This window comes from Uranotaenia lowii, unplaced genomic scaffold (assembly GCF_029784155.1).
Source record: "Uranotaenia lowii strain MFRU-FL unplaced genomic scaffold, ASM2978415v1 HiC_scaffold_205, whole genome shotgun sequence".
NCBI classification, from domain to species: Eukaryota; Metazoa; Arthropoda; class Insecta; order Diptera; family Culicidae; genus Uranotaenia; species Uranotaenia lowii.
This window is the reverse complement of record NW_026598097.1, coordinates 41190-56753: the sequence shown is the minus strand read 5'-3', so window position 1 is coordinate 56753 and position 15564 is coordinate 41190. Positions and strand designations below refer to the sequence as shown.

The window sequence follows — 15564 nt, the reverse complement described above, 5'->3', positions numbered from 1 at the left end:
AAACATTGAATTTGCTTTCAACATAAGTTGCATCATTTCCATTAAATTTTGATGCAAAAATTTTAATTTTTCCTCAGTAATCTCACCCAAATCAACAAAATTGTTAGAATCAGAAGAGGAAGGAGAAGAAAAAGTATTTGAATTTCGGGGATTTTCCCAAGCCTTCGCATGAACGTTGAGACTTGGTTTTTTCCCATTTTTATTAGTTAAACCTGAAGAGGGCAACCCATTTTCAACCACCTCTGAGAACGATAAACAACGAGTCTGGGGCGCAGAATCAGCCCAGGTAACATTAAAATCACTTCGGGTATTACCCAGCCGTGATTCCAATGTAGACCGAGGCTGAATGCGAACAGGCAGGTTGTTTGCCGGCCCGACGTGTGAAGACGAAAAAGAGGAAGGAGGAGAAGAAACTTTTCTGGAAACTTTGGGATTTTTCCTAGAAGCAATAATTTTTGCCCTGATGGGACAGCCTAGCGAATTCGAGGAATGATTACCTGCGCAATTTGCACACTTAAAAAATTCTGTTTTTGGCTTATCACCACCAAAAAGGCATTTAGATTTTTCATGATCGAATGAGCCGCAAAACATGCATCTGGCATTCATTCTACAATTTTTAGTGCCATGACAAAAAGCTTGACAACGACGACATTGCGTAATATTTTGAAGAAAATTGGTAGAAGATTTACGAAAAGGTTCGAATTTGACTCGACAATGAAACATAAGACGAGCCTTTTCAAGAATTTGCAAATTATTAACCTGATCCTTTTTAAAATGGATCAAATAAAGTTCAGGAGCAAAACCAACACTACTGATATTATTCGTGTTGGTTCTTTTCCTCATTTGAATTACTTGAATTGGAGAAAAACCTAACAAAGAATTTAATTCAACTGTGATCTCATCCGGTGTCTGATCGCCAGTGAGACCACGAAGTACAACTTTAAATGGACGATCACTTCTAGTGTCGTACGTAAAAAATTGGTGTTTTTTATTATTCAAATAATTTAAAACCTTTTGAAAATCATTAAAAGATTCCGCCAATATACGAGCAGTTCCCCTTCGACCGATCTGAAAAGAAATCTTCACATCCTTGACGGAAGTGACGATTTCTTTTCGAAAGGCATTGAAGTCGGGAATCGTGACCGTTATTGGTGGAATCTTTTCGTTTTTAAGAGTATAAGAAGAAGAAGAAGGTTTCTTAGTACTCTTATCAGAATTAAATATGAATATTTCCTCATCACCGATGTTATGAAGGACATCGAATGAATTGGAAATTTCAACTTTTTTGGCAGATGGCCCTGGATTAGGTTCAGCAATCCGTTTTCTTCCGGCCCTTGAGCCGGCCGAAGACTTCCCCATGCTGGAAAGAAAAGAGAAAATATGAATAAAAGAAAATGAAAATAATTTTAGCACTGAAAAGTGCTGATTGAAATACAGGTAAGGAAAAAATAAATAATGTAAAATGTTCCTGCAGGTACACAGCAACGATACGATGCTCCGGCGTACGTGTTGACGGCTCAACGGTACAGATGGAAGTGATTCCTGCTACTCTAATGTACTTGCAATCTTTGGCCATCGTAGGTCTAATTTATATCAAATTAGGTGATTCAAAAAGGTCCTTGGAAATGATGTCTTTTATAGCAAAACTGCTCGTCGAATAATATTGCCGTTAGGCAAAATTCTACATCAAAAATTTAGAAAATATTGGCGTTCAAATGTAACCAGCATTCACGTTATAATGCTGTTCAATTTAAGAGTATTTTTCACTTGAAAAATTATGCAGCTCACAAACAAATTTTATTGTCTTCATCATTTATTTTCTCACAGCACCCCCAACGTACGAGGAGGCAATGAGCGTTGTTTCGGCCGAAGATTCGCAACAATCGAGTGATCAGGAGGAGCAGCAACAGCAGCAGGATGCCGAACAGCAACCAGAATCCACAAACACCAATACGCCCAGCAAACCATTTGCTCCACGTTACCCGGTGTACAATTTCGAAAATCACAACCCTGGCTGTTAGGGGGATTACCCCCCTCCCCCTCAAAAATTGGCCCTATCAAACCCTAACCATAGATTTTCATGCATTCCTGTGCCGAAAAAAATATGCTACCACAAACAGTTGCGCTAAGCTCATCATACATACGCTGGGGATTGTGTGACTTCAATAAAATACAATTCTGCGTGGCTAGTGTAGTGACTTAGTATTTATGAAATCTCATTCCCCGCCACACAAACAGCAAGCAAGTTAACAACATGATGGGCGCGTGAACATTTTTTTTTCGATAGGAGGTATAATGTTTTGGTGGGATAGATCCCATCCACGAGAAGAGAAAACTGTTTTGGTTTCGGTGGTCACAAACACTCCCTCAAGAATCGTTTGGGCTTGGTTACTTGTGCTTGCTGTGTAGTATAGTCTGGATGATTCATTCAGTAATCGGATTCGCTCGAAGATAGACCACAATCATCGGCTGCGGTGATCGCCAAAAAAACATTCCATGAGCGAAAAGTGATTGTAAATCGCTACTACCTATTTCGAATCTCTCCTGGTCAAATAAATCCCAATAATTGTAAGTCGCTTGAGTTTTTGTGTAAAAATTATTCACCGAACATCATCATTGTTATCATCGTTCTGAATAGGCTGACAGGTTAGTGATACAAAATATCAAATTTTGCTTATGTTAGTTATTAAGAGTAACTTCCTATGCATGTGCCCCTATTATGCTGTTCACAAAGCTCAAAGACTTAACACCAAGTTCAAGGGTTGCAATTGTGGAAATCAAAAGCCTATTCTTAATTTATTTCCTGCCAAAACTATGGAAAAGTAAGGAAGAAGTTCTTCCTATGTCTGACTGGCGGTTTATGACTAGAAAGGCGCCAAGCTGGGCCGTCGTCGCTTCTTCTTTCCTTTTGCGAATACTCGGTCCCCGACCACAGCGGCACGTGCGTCCTACTTTTTGGAAAGCCGTAATACGCACTTCAATGTATGTGCAACCGAAAATTCAGTTAAATTTCTCTTCTGATATATGCATTTCTTCAACGAGTAATTCGCAAAGAACTAGTTGTGGTGAGTTTTTCAATATTGTCATACCATCGATTATCAAATTCAGCTCTTAATAATGCTAGCAAATTTAGTTCTGATTCCGTACTCTGAGTCTTGAATATGATTCATGAATTTGAAATCGAGCTTATGCTGTAGGTTTTCGCAAATTCGCAAATTGCAAACTGACAAAATCAATTAAAATTCTTCACCAAGAGCGCGCGAGTAGTTGTAATAAGACAATTTTGCATCCGAACCCACATCTTGGTTTGTGGTTTTTTTTTCGGTTCAGGATCAACAAAATTGGAATGAGCCGGTTACCATTTAGTATGTTCACATAAGCAAGATAAATATTAACACACCAAAGCCGGCACCCTCGTACTTCGCGAGATAACGACTGTTCGTTTTAATGGGGGATACGCTGCTGCCACCTAGTGTAGTTTGGATCGTGCGGAGCGCAGAAGAAAATGTCTGTGGTTCCTTCCAAAACTTGTGACATGTCTTCGACTATTTTTCAGCTGTAACGCGGTGCTTTAAAGGAATTTCTTCAGTTAGGTAAGGTTCCTGTTTCTTCACAGAATTTTGTTACGTGGAATTTTAAAACATGGAACTTTGACGAATTTGGCAGTACAGCTTCTATCAAAGCCAATAAAAACTTTTCAATATTTTCTTTGAAATACTCTTTTAAAACTTCTTTGAAACAACCTTCGAACACATCTTGAAACATATTCATAACCTGAAAAAAGAGAGAAAAAAAATCAATTAAAAGCGAAACAAATAATTCTACTAGCCTTTGTAAATTTTAACAAACTTTTATCAGCGTTCTTTATCCCTCGGTTTTAAGTAACTGTAAACTGCGATTCCGGATTTTAATTACGAATTCGAAAACCAGTCAAAACCAGTGCCAGCAATGCGAATATTTGCGTGCGGCACGTGTATCGAAGAAAAAACTGAACTCAAGCTCGAGGTCAAAGAGACAATAAAAAAACCTCGTCACTCTTCATTTTTGGTAGCTGAGAGTCAGGGTTGGAAAAGTTGGTTTTGAATGTGTTGTATTTTAACAATCATTAAAAACAGTTTACTATATAAATGGATGAATGATTTTTTTTTAAACTTATTATACCAATTTATCGAACCGAGAAGCATGTCATTCCATCCCGATAATCATCAGGGCTTTGCTCATTTCTGTTTGGCTCCCATGGCTCGATTTAGCAAAAACAAACTTCCATTCCGTCTTGCTGAGTTCCGTCCGTTCATTCGCGATCTAAACATGGCACAACCCTGCTTTAATGCTTCTTTTTTATATTTGGTTTGCGTACCCATTCGTAGTATTGGTTTGGTGATTCGCTGCCGAAAAACTTGAACGTCGTCGTCGTTGGAAATATCTGCTGGCTTATTTTGTTTCAGTTGTTTCGGTACCAGGAACGCATAGGCACTGACTACAGGTACGTGTTGCCATTGGCCATTTTGTTTCAAGTTTCCCTGTTACCTGTATTCGTTCAGGGATCATGATGACAAAAAATGTTTTGAAGTGAATACGGAAATTAGTCAGCCTACGAATGTATAATTCAAGAAAATGTGCCATCCGCCCTTTGCAAAACAAACGGTTAAATTCAAAGCACTCAGCCACCAGTTAGGCTTCCCTTCGATTGGAACAAACAGAAAGCGATAAGAACACTCTATTATCAATAGGTTTCGACTACGGAATAGTGGCGCCGCCACAGTTATTTTAAAGTCATAAACCGAAGGAACAAATAAGCATGCAAAATCTCAACAAATAAATAGAAAATGATTTTCATGTGCAGGCCTATTTTTACTTAAACAACACGCCTCAACACATTTTGAAAAGCCAAAATAGAAAGTTGCTTTTCTTAACTTTTTTTACTTGTTAGGCTCAATTTGGTCCTGCTGCGACTTGATGACCTTTCAATTGGCTTGCGGTCCGACGATCTTACAGTTGGTTCCTAGTCCGACAACTTTCCATGATTCCTGGTCCGATAACTTTTCAGTTTACATCTACCCTCGATATCCTTCTTGCGGCCCAAAGCTTTTCTTGCGCATCGACGCCTTTCATGGCATGGCTTGACGAACTTCCGTTGTTTCCCGCTTGTTAGTCCTCCTGTGGCTACTGGCAGTGGCAGCGGCACGACGACCTGCCAGTGGTTCCGGTCCGCTCCCAATGGCTCTGGCCTCCCATGGCACAGGTTCAACGACGACCTCCCAGTTGCTTCGATCTGACGACCTTGTTAGATTCCGGCTCGACGCTTTTCTTGTGGCTTGACGCCTCATCAATAGCACGACCACACTCCATCTGGATCCTGGCTCATCGAGCTTCCAATAGGACCGGCCGTGGCTTTCTTTTCCACTGGCTCTGGTTCCTGCCTCGGAGAACTTCCTCTGGTTCTTGGCTCGTTGTCTTTCCTGCGTTTTCCTAGCTGGATGATCTTGCATTATTGATTCCTCTTCATCTCCTCAGCCCTACTAGTGCTGGGCCCATAACCGATTGGGGAGCACTTCCGGTTGTATTGTGGAAAGTAGATACTTTGACTGTTGGTAGAACTTTGAAAGACTTGATTCATTTCACCTAATTGACTTTAATACAAAATAATCCTCATGGTTATATGACTATGTTTTTACTTTTTATGTTCATAATGCGTGTGTTGTGTTCGTCTCGTAGATTGCTACGATGAGACGAATCTCAACAGTTCATCTTGCCTCCGTAGCTGATGATTTCCTCGATTTTGAATTTGAAGGGCTGCAAACTTAGTTCCTATCCAAAAATAACGAAGTGCATAATTAAAAAATTAATAAATTTTCAACTTGTTTTCATTCTCATATAAAATTTATAACTTATTTCTTTTTACGATCCACTTACAACGATAAACTAATGACAATAACAAGCAAATTTTAATGCTACTGTGATTAACTGTAACAATCCAGTAATTGTTGTTATCCAATTTGAAAAAAATGCACCGATTGCTGCGATCCAACATGATCAAAGTTTTCAAACCTTATATTTCTGTGTTAAAGTCGCGGTACATCTCAGGTGAAAATAAAAATGAAAAATCTTATTCCGTCAATAACTCAAAATAGCCACGCTTATCAATTTTATAATATGGTGGAACCGATGGGGAATAGTCAAAATACGAATTTTGAACTGGTCTCAGTGTTCAAACCTCTTAAAAATATTTTAATTTCTGTTCCCCCGATTTGCACCGCAAAAATTTCTCATATTGGGGGAATCGAAGTAAAAACATTTTAAAGAAGTTTTAAACACTGAGACCGGTTCAAAATTCAGGTTTTAATTATTCCACCATGTTACAAAAACTAATATGCGTCGGTGTCGCATTTTTGAGCTAGTGACAAAATAAAAACTTCCATTTTTAGTTTCACCTGAGGTGTACCGCGACCTTTACCTGTGCCTGTGGTGATGAATAATAAAATATCTAAATCCATAACTTAAAGAAAAATCTTGAGCTTGAGTTTGAGCTTGCTATCAACTACGGTCCACCTGCGGCCCCCGCGGGCCAATGGCATAATGGTTGCACTCCGTGATTGGCTCGAGAAAGTTCGAGATAATCAACATTGCACAATAAACCAAATGAAAGGTGCTGGGAACAAGCCACAATCTCACTGCACAATTTTAAGAATCTCACTTTAGCATAGGAACCAATAACGACGCCGGCCACGTCCATGTAGTCGATAGGAGGAAGGGAAGTGCAGCACATGTAGAGATATGCTTAGCAGAGGCCGGCTGTACGCCATCCCTCCACAAATCTCCACGCTGTTTGTTTGAGGAAAAGGTAGTGTGGCATGGAAGACCACCTTGGTAGGCGATTAAGCCACTTGAGACCTAAGCTCCTGATATGTTAAAACTTCTACGTTTCCTATTGAAACTCTTGATAAATCCTAGAGGTCTTTAAAATATATTTATTGACAAATAGTAAACTGTACTAAGGCGTACGTTTTTTGTTACTGTACAAAATAATCCAAAATTATTTTTTAATAATTTTAAAAATACCACACATGTGAAATAGGTAAAAAAAATTAAATCGTTTTTAATGTGTCCCTAGCTAAACATGACCTCATATTATTAAATGTTCAATTTAGCTGTTGTTGTCAAATCTATCTATTTGAAATTAATTTAAAATGGTGATGTGATAGAACGGTAACACGAAAATTTTTAAAATATCTTCAAAAATTAAAGCCCATTGTGTTGTGAAGCCCATGAAGTTGAAAATTATTACTTTCCTCCCAGTTGCCTTGTTTGTTTTTATTTAAACTTTAAGCATAGCAATTTTTCGATTAACTCATATTTTAGATTTTGAAACTTCGAAGGGGCTTCTATTTCTAGTGAATTCACCGACTGCATGAGAAAAAAGAATCCTTTTTAAAACAAGCGAAACTAAACTTTTAAGCATTTTTCAAAATATTATTTGAGGCCTTCAGGATCGAAAGGATGCAAAACTCAGTTTTTTTTCATAATTTCTAACACCTTAACACACTTTCTTTAAACTATCATTTGAACACCTATACCTCTCTGATCCATAGCTCCTAATTTGGTGCGATTTGATTCAAGAAAAGAATGTTTAAAACAAAAAAAAAACTTTAAAGTTTTCCTTTGAACTGTTTGATCATACACATTATTGCAAACAATATCTCTTTTACTAAACAAATTAGAACAATGAAATAGCGGTAAATATCATACGAAAATAGAATTGCTTTTATGTCATGAGTACACAATAATGTTGATTAATATTAAATGGAAACAGGTACTCATCGTTCGCCGAATATCAATCATTTTTCGTGATATGACCACCTGTCAAGATCGGTATCAAAATTTTATTTTCTATGGACATTCAAGTTTGCGAAAATGAAACGATTTTTCAAACGATCAATTTAGCTGAGAGGCTTGAGAGTACTTCAAAATCTTTTCTTAGGAAAAGGAAATTAACAGTTTTATCGTTTATCATCGAAAAGTTTAGCGGAACATGAGTGCTTTCGTTGTTTTTTTTTTCTTGTGCCTCAACTTGAACACAAATATCATATAAGACATGTGGAATATTAGCTGCTTGCTACTTGGCTGACAAAATTTTTCTTCCGTCACTACTTCTTTTTCTAATCGCTGTAAATTCAAAAATGTTACTAGTTAAAATTGATGATAAATTCCACTTATCTGAATATCCGGAGCAGGTTACTGGAGCTCAATCCGACAACTCGTCTGAAGAATAGCATACTTTAGATGGTCTTTTGTTCCGAAGGCGTTCATTCCAAGCGAATAACTTCTTTGAAAAATATTTACATTTTTCTTCAAAACTCCACTTTAAAGTCAAAGAAAGTACATAGACACTAAACTTGAATCAATAACAATTTTATATTTCTTCATGTTTTCTAAAACGAGAAACAAAAATCACAAAAAAAACGCAGCAAGAAAACAAACAATGTCCGATCTCGAGCAAGGATTGCTGCGATATCCGGATTACGAAAGTTAGACTGGGGCTATAGCTGCACTGCACTGTTGATGAGTGGGTGGACAAGCGAATCGGAAATTCAATAATGGTTAAAACATTCTTAACCATTATTTCAATAGTTAATAGCTATTCTCTTCAATGATGTTTATTCATTTTTTTTCTAACATCACTTCGCTGATGCTTTTCAACGGGCAGTGAGTGATTGCCCGTAGCTAGATGTTCTTCATGTCCTAAACGCACGGTAATCCGATCAAATCCTCTTCCTACGGTGGAGTAATAACAAATTTGTTTTATATTTTAGACAATCAACACTGCCAAACTGCTCGAATGAGTTCGAAATATGATATCAAATTCGATGGAATTCGAATGGAATATTTTTTCCCGGTCAAACTATGGGCGGATGTGTTGAACTGAATCTCGTAAAAGTTAAAAAAGTTACAGGTAAAATTATTGAACTTTTCACTTAAATCTTCTTTCTTACTTTTTTTGTAACAAACCTGGAGATCTTATCCAATTTATCACATTTATTTATCAAAAAATGAAATTTTCCAACTACATGTGCAAATTTAAGTTGTATGCATTTTTCCCCTTTTTATTTACATTTCGTGTACAAAATTTTAAATCAAAAGTAACATCTAAACAATGTTTTCAATTACTACATTGTAGGAGTGTACTTAAACTTGAAGGGATATGCCGAAGTGTTTTGGACAGAACAAACTGGCGCCGGCAAAACTCTGCGAAGAGCTTGCTATACGGGCCGCCAGGATTACATGGACATAACAATATATTTGGCAGGATCGAAACACGGGGAACCCTTCGAGATTCCGGCCGGACAGCACATCCTTCCGTTTTCACGTGAACTTCCACACACCCTGGTAACTTCGATAGAAGGCAAATGGGGATTCGTACGCTACACGGCCAAACTAGTTCTGGAGAGGCCTTGGAAGTTTGACAATGCGTACAAAGTGCCTTTCTCAGTGTTAAGGCACGTAAATCTGAATCGCAATATTCGAGCCATCTGTCATCCTAATCAAATCGAGAACACCAAGGCCTATTGCTGTTGGCCCTGCAGTTCGAACCCTATGTCAGTAACTGTCGAGATACCGATTTCTGGATACGTCCCTGGACAAATTGTGGCCATCAAATACGACGTCCGCAATCAAAGCAACAAAACAGTTAACCTTTTCAAAGCGAAACTCATTCGAATTGATACATTCATAAGTATGTACCCGCGGCCAAAAGAAAAATGCTTTAGAACGGTGGTGGCCAAAGTTAAAAACGATGGAATTGGACCTCGCCAGAATGTCACATTTAAGCAGTACCTGAAAATACCTCCGTTACCTCCGACAAGCCTTAGTTGTAGTATTATAACCGTTACCTATAGAATCACAATTGAAGTTGACCTCAGAGGATGGTCTAAATTTCCACCGATAAATTTTCCCCTTACAATCGGAACTACACCTCTAGTCAATGCCGCCGTTCCGGGGTACTATTACTCATCCGATACATCTGCAGTGATAGCTCAACCGACGCCATCTGGTCCATTATTGCCTCATCAGTCTTCCGAAGATCTTCGTAAGAATCTACATACACATAGATAAATAATTAAATTTGAATTAGTTCCTCAACTAGAAAAAAATTTAAATTATAGCTCCTCCAAGCTACCGAGAGGCAACGAATAATGGCGCCAGAGTGAACATTCCGACAGAAGAAGGAGCCGAGATCTGTACGGTTGATTGGAAAAAGTTTAATCCAAAATACTTGACATATCATAAGGACGACGAAAACGAGCTGCTGAGAACAGCAGGGAGTTCGCCACGGCCAATAGATGGGCCAAAGCCGAACAATTGAGATTGTCGCCAGAAGAAACTATAACGCTTAGTAATATCCGTCTACCAAAAAAGGCTTTTTGGGGTATCTTGAAAAGCTTTTTAAAATTCAATGTACTTCAAATATAGATTTTAGAGGGCAGGTAGTCAGGGAATGTATTTAAACATGGGGAAAATTTGTTTGAAAGAGATTGTTTTGTAGACGCAGAATCTATTTCTACTCAAAAGCTTTGATCAAGTTGGTGAGGGTCATGGTCTTCATCGAGTCCGAAGGAGGTGTCCTTAGTTAGTTTCCCTTTGTTCTGCTGGGTTGGTTGGATTTAATCACTTTGGCATAACTCTTGCAACTATTTTATAGAGTACCTGCATCAATCCTACAACTCTGTTGAAGGAGAACTCAAAGGGTTGAGGTTTGATAATTTATTTCTTATTATCAAATTTATGCAGGCGTGCACCCAACACTTGAAAAAAAGGATTGGAAGTTTGATTTTTTTTAATGATTCATAAAAAAATGTAGAAAGAGGTTCGTTCCTTCAGCTGTTTAAAGCTCCATCTGTCCTCAACGTTTAGATAACAAAACTAATGAATTAATTCAGTATATTACTTTACATTTTAGACCACCCCTTTTTTTTAAAAAATCATGGCTTCGGAATATGATATCCGATTCGATGGAAATTCTTCTGGAGTATTTTTCGCCGGTCAGACTTTGACCGGCTCTGTGGAGCTGAACCTGACAAAGGTTAAAAAGGTCGCAGGTAAAACTTTTTTATGATTTTTCACTTTTCTTATTCTGGATATTTTGAACAGTCATTTCTCAACAGATATCATAGCGTATGCATTACAAAAATTGAATTTTTTTTCGGATGGTGATTTAAAAAAAACCAAAACTTACACTTAAATTCTGTAAATTTTCCATGAGAGGTCATTCGTTTTCTTTATCAAAACATCTTCCATTTTTTTCAACCAAATTGTGTGAAGACTCTTTTGGAGATTTTTCGATTTTTTTCTGCTGACTCATGGGCTATACTATGATTGATGCTGCATGGACAGTTTTTTTTCAGTGCTTGAAAAAGTGAACCCATTAAAAAATAGGAAATTTTTTGTCCATCTTTTAATTCATAAGTTATTAGAGAAATGATTGCTCATTAAAAATTAGCTGACCTTAGTACTTTTGGATCTTATATGTTTTCTTTTAGAATTCACCCAGAACAAGGGAATTATATAAATATAATTTTTTTTTTTCATTGATACATTATAGGAATTTTCGTACATTTCAAAGGATATTGCGAAGTCAGTTGGCCTAAAAAATCTGGTACCGACAATAATAGACCAACAGCTCATTACACAGGCCGCGAGGAATACTTGGACATAACGTTATATTTAGCAGGAGCCAAAAATGGTCCAGCCTTCGAACTTCAGCCAGGGCACCATTCTTATCCGTTTTCATGCCCTCTTCCACCCACGTTGGCTACTTCAATTGAAGGTCAATGGGGACACGTACGTTACTCGGTCAAACTAACTCTGGAAAGACCCTGGAAGTTTGATAATACACATACAGTATCCTTCACTGTGCTGAGGCATCTGGATTTGAATGACAATTCTCAAGACATCTGTCATCCAGTTAAAGTTGAAAAGAACAAGATATTCTGTTGTTTCCCCTGTAGTTCTGACCCCTTGTTCATGGCGGCCGAAATACCAATTGCTGGATACGTTCCTGGACAAACTGTGGCCATTAAATATAATGTTAATAATCAAAGCAGCAGATCAGTTTATGGTTTCACAGCGAATCTCATTCGAACAGACGTGTTCAAATGTGAACAGCCGCGCATAAAAGAAAAATCCACTGAAACCGTTGTGGCCTCAGTTAAATACGATGGCATTGGACCTCGCGAGGAAACAACATTTGAACAGTTGTTGAAAATTCCTTCCTGTCCTCCAACAACACTGGTTTGTAATCTTATGACCGTTACTTACGCAATCCAACTCGAGATTGGAGTAACGGGATTATCATTTGATCCGACACTCGACTTCCCTATAACAATAGGAACTATACCTCTGGCCAACACTGCCGTTCCTGGGTACCAATCTGCCACTAATGTATCTCCAGTGGCAACTCAGCCAATGCCAATGATGATAACACAACCTATGCCATTCGCGCCACCGAACCCTGATGTGTCATCAATTGGTCCAACAGCTCCTCTATTGCCTCGTCAGTTTTCAGCAGACCTTCGTAAGATCCTTGTGAAATATTAGAAGATTTCTCAGAAATGTAATACCCAAATTTAAATTATAGCTCCACCAACTTTCGAAGAAGCGATGCATGTAAACCCAGTGAACAATGGAAAGAAAAAGGAAGGAGAAGCTCCAGCTGTTGGATGGCTTGATTTCAATCCGAAGTACATGGTCTATCAATTTGACGGAAATTCCATCGAGGCAGCGTCAAACTCGCCGCACCCAATCGAATTTCCGATGCCAAAAGTTTAAAAGAGCGATTAGTGCTATTTATTGAACATTTGGCTACATTAGAATAATCTTAAGGCTAAATGATCTGAAACTGTTGATAATCATAAAAAATGAAGATGAGACATAACGTAGCGGATACTAGTTCTAAACAAGTCTACCTCACATGCAATATTCAAACATGGACAAATCGGATAAAATTGAAATCTTTTACCATTACCTAGGTGTTATTTTACAATTGTCAACGTCACTTATTATTCACGTATTTCAACTAGGTATAAAACTACATCCTTTTTGTCCGAAGGATGACTGGCTACTGTCAAAATTATATTAAAAAAACTGCATTTACATTGCATCATAAAATACTCGTTAGGTATCGGATCTTAAAGATCATTCAAAGTATGAACCATAAGTGATCAAAAATATGTGCTGTTACAAGTGAACGGAGCCTTAAAACTAAATAAGAATAGCCACGGAATGTTGAAAACTGACTAATTGTATTTTTAGATGAGCCGAAAGCCTTACTAAATATGTTGTATGAAAAACTACCTGAATCGAAAAAGTACGCTGCTCTTAACTTTCATCAAATCGAGCCATGGTAGAGTAAAAAGATTGACAATCTAATTCACAATCACCAAGTCATACTTTTTAAGCTTTCTGTCATAGAAAATATGATTGGAAGCGAAAGGGTTGCATGATCTACTTACTTGAGTTGAGGTTCTTGTAGGACCAAATGTTCTCTGTTGACAGCCTGCAACTCTCTGCACACTCATTTGGCGCAACCCCTTATAGTGTAGTTTTGATCCGTTATCGGATAAGACTGGGTTATCTCCAGCAGCTGTTCTAGCAGATAGCTCCATCATCATTCCGCTTGCCATCCTTTCCGATCTTCCGGAGCCGCGAATCCTAGTAAAACTTGAAACTGGAAACGAATGTGAGGCAATTGGAATTTCAACTGAAATTTAAAAATTTTCCAATCTGGCAGATGGAAAACAACACGTCTTTCTTGGCACACGCCTACTTCACTCTCCCTGGAAGAAGCTTGAAGTTTTGTCTGGCGAAAAAGTATGTCGGAGTTCTTCCGAAGAATGCAGCTCTGTTTTTATGTATTCTTCAAAATTGTCGCTTGAGGGCAAAGATTCTTTGGTAATCTCATAATCATATCCTGAAATTAATCAATTAAAAAAAAGTGAGAATGGTACATTTAGTCCCAGAGTGCGCTTGAGATGTCTGTATTACCTGGATTTCTGACTTTTCGCCAGGAGAAAAGAGCTTGGAGTTGAGATAATTGATCAATCTAAAGTGAAGCGTTGAAAGCCACCGGCGAACGTAGATTTTTCTAGAGGTTGCCCAGGCATCGCATTAATTTAGAAGTGAATGGGTTTGTGGTCATTTGCTTATTTCACTGGGCGCCATAAGCCTTTGTGAATAAAAATAGTCCAGTAAGACATGTTCGACTTGCATTCTTTTTGTAGTCAAAAACAGTGGCTTGAAATTTTTTTTTATACTAAAAACCTAGTGTTTTGAAAAATCTTTATTAAAATGTGCATAATTTATTTGGCTTCTGTTAGCTAAGTTTGATTGACAACTCATATCAACTTTGAAACATAACACCTGAAATGCTACACATTAATTAGATTTTTTTTTCAAACAGAAAAAGACTTTTCAATTACTTAAAAAAAATTGCTTACCTTCTAGGGGCACCGCCTACTCTATAAAAGTGTGCATATCAATGAAATTTTTAGAAATGTTGCTGCTGAACTGACAGCAAAACACGGACTTCCGACAATCTAGTAATTCACTTTTCTTTGTCGGAAGTAAGTTCGAATATCGGAAGTCTGACTTCCGAAGTAAAATTTGGTGCTGGCGCGATAATATTTGGATTCTATATTGCGGTGTTTTTACTATATCGTATTGTTCATTTGGTACTTGATTCAGGGTTGGCCCATCTCGTTTAGTTAATTGGGCTGCAATTTCGGTCAACGTACGGGCGAGACGTTTCCATGAACCCCTTCCGACTGATTGTTGTTGAATAATGATTCTGTTCCTGGTTGATCCATTTCGATATTTTTGCTGCGGTATTTCACTAGACTATTTCGATAACTGAAATGTTAAGGACATTTTTTATTCAAACTGGATATATACAGAAAAAAATCACTAATTGGCTGGTGAAAGGGCGCGATAGATGTCAAAATTTATAGAGCATCCGTGGCACTCAAGTGAATAAAACTACGTTTATGATTTTATTATTTTCAGGAAAAATGTACCAAATACGTAATACCTTCTATTCATAGAATACGTTTGTAAAGGCTAATGTAGTTTTTAACTAACACCAGTTGAGTGCAGGTGATAAGAAATAATTTTGGAGCATGTGGGAAATTCAAAGAGCTAGCTTAAGCTCGTGTGGGTATATCTTGCCCGTAGGAGGGGTCCCAAATTAAAGCCTTCTTATTTTTCTAGGTTAATCGGATTTTATGACACAGGCATATTTTTTGTTACTACTGGTTGGCTGAATCAATTTTCGGAAATGTTCTCTAACAATTCTTTTAACAAACAACTTCAAGAAACACGGCTGAAGATTGAATTGATTTTTCTATTTACCTTATGCAGCCATACTCTTCCATTGTTTCTAAAGGCTGGCAAGTTTGATAATGTTTTATCACTATTCTTAAAGTTAGTAGAAAGGGGTTCCTTCATTTGCTTAAGACTCCACCTGATCCGATACGATTTAATGTAAACTTATAGAAAATGAAACTAACAAATTAT

The 15564-nt window shown here is 37.7% G+C and overlaps 1 protein-coding gene across 16 annotated transcripts in view; it reads left to right on the top strand.

The window, feature by feature from the left end:
- The first annotated feature begins 1782 nt into the window (after positions 1–1782).
- LOC129759611 (arrestin domain-containing protein 3-like) overlaps positions 1783–15564 on the top strand; it is a 33796-nt gene continuing 20014 nt past the window's right edge. For 2 of the 16 annotated variants that reach the window (XM_055757081.1, XM_055757080.1), the window contains exon 1: positions 1789–2646. Coding sequence is in view for 8 of the 16 variants with exons in the window: in XM_055757085.1 (XP_055613060.1) it covers positions 10979–11093; positions 11597–12568; positions 12632–12822 (1278 nt within the window). In the remaining 8 variants the exon portion in view is untranslated. The other 14 variants (XM_055757087.1, XM_055757097.1, XM_055757085.1 and 11 more) reach the window with 14 other exon arrangements.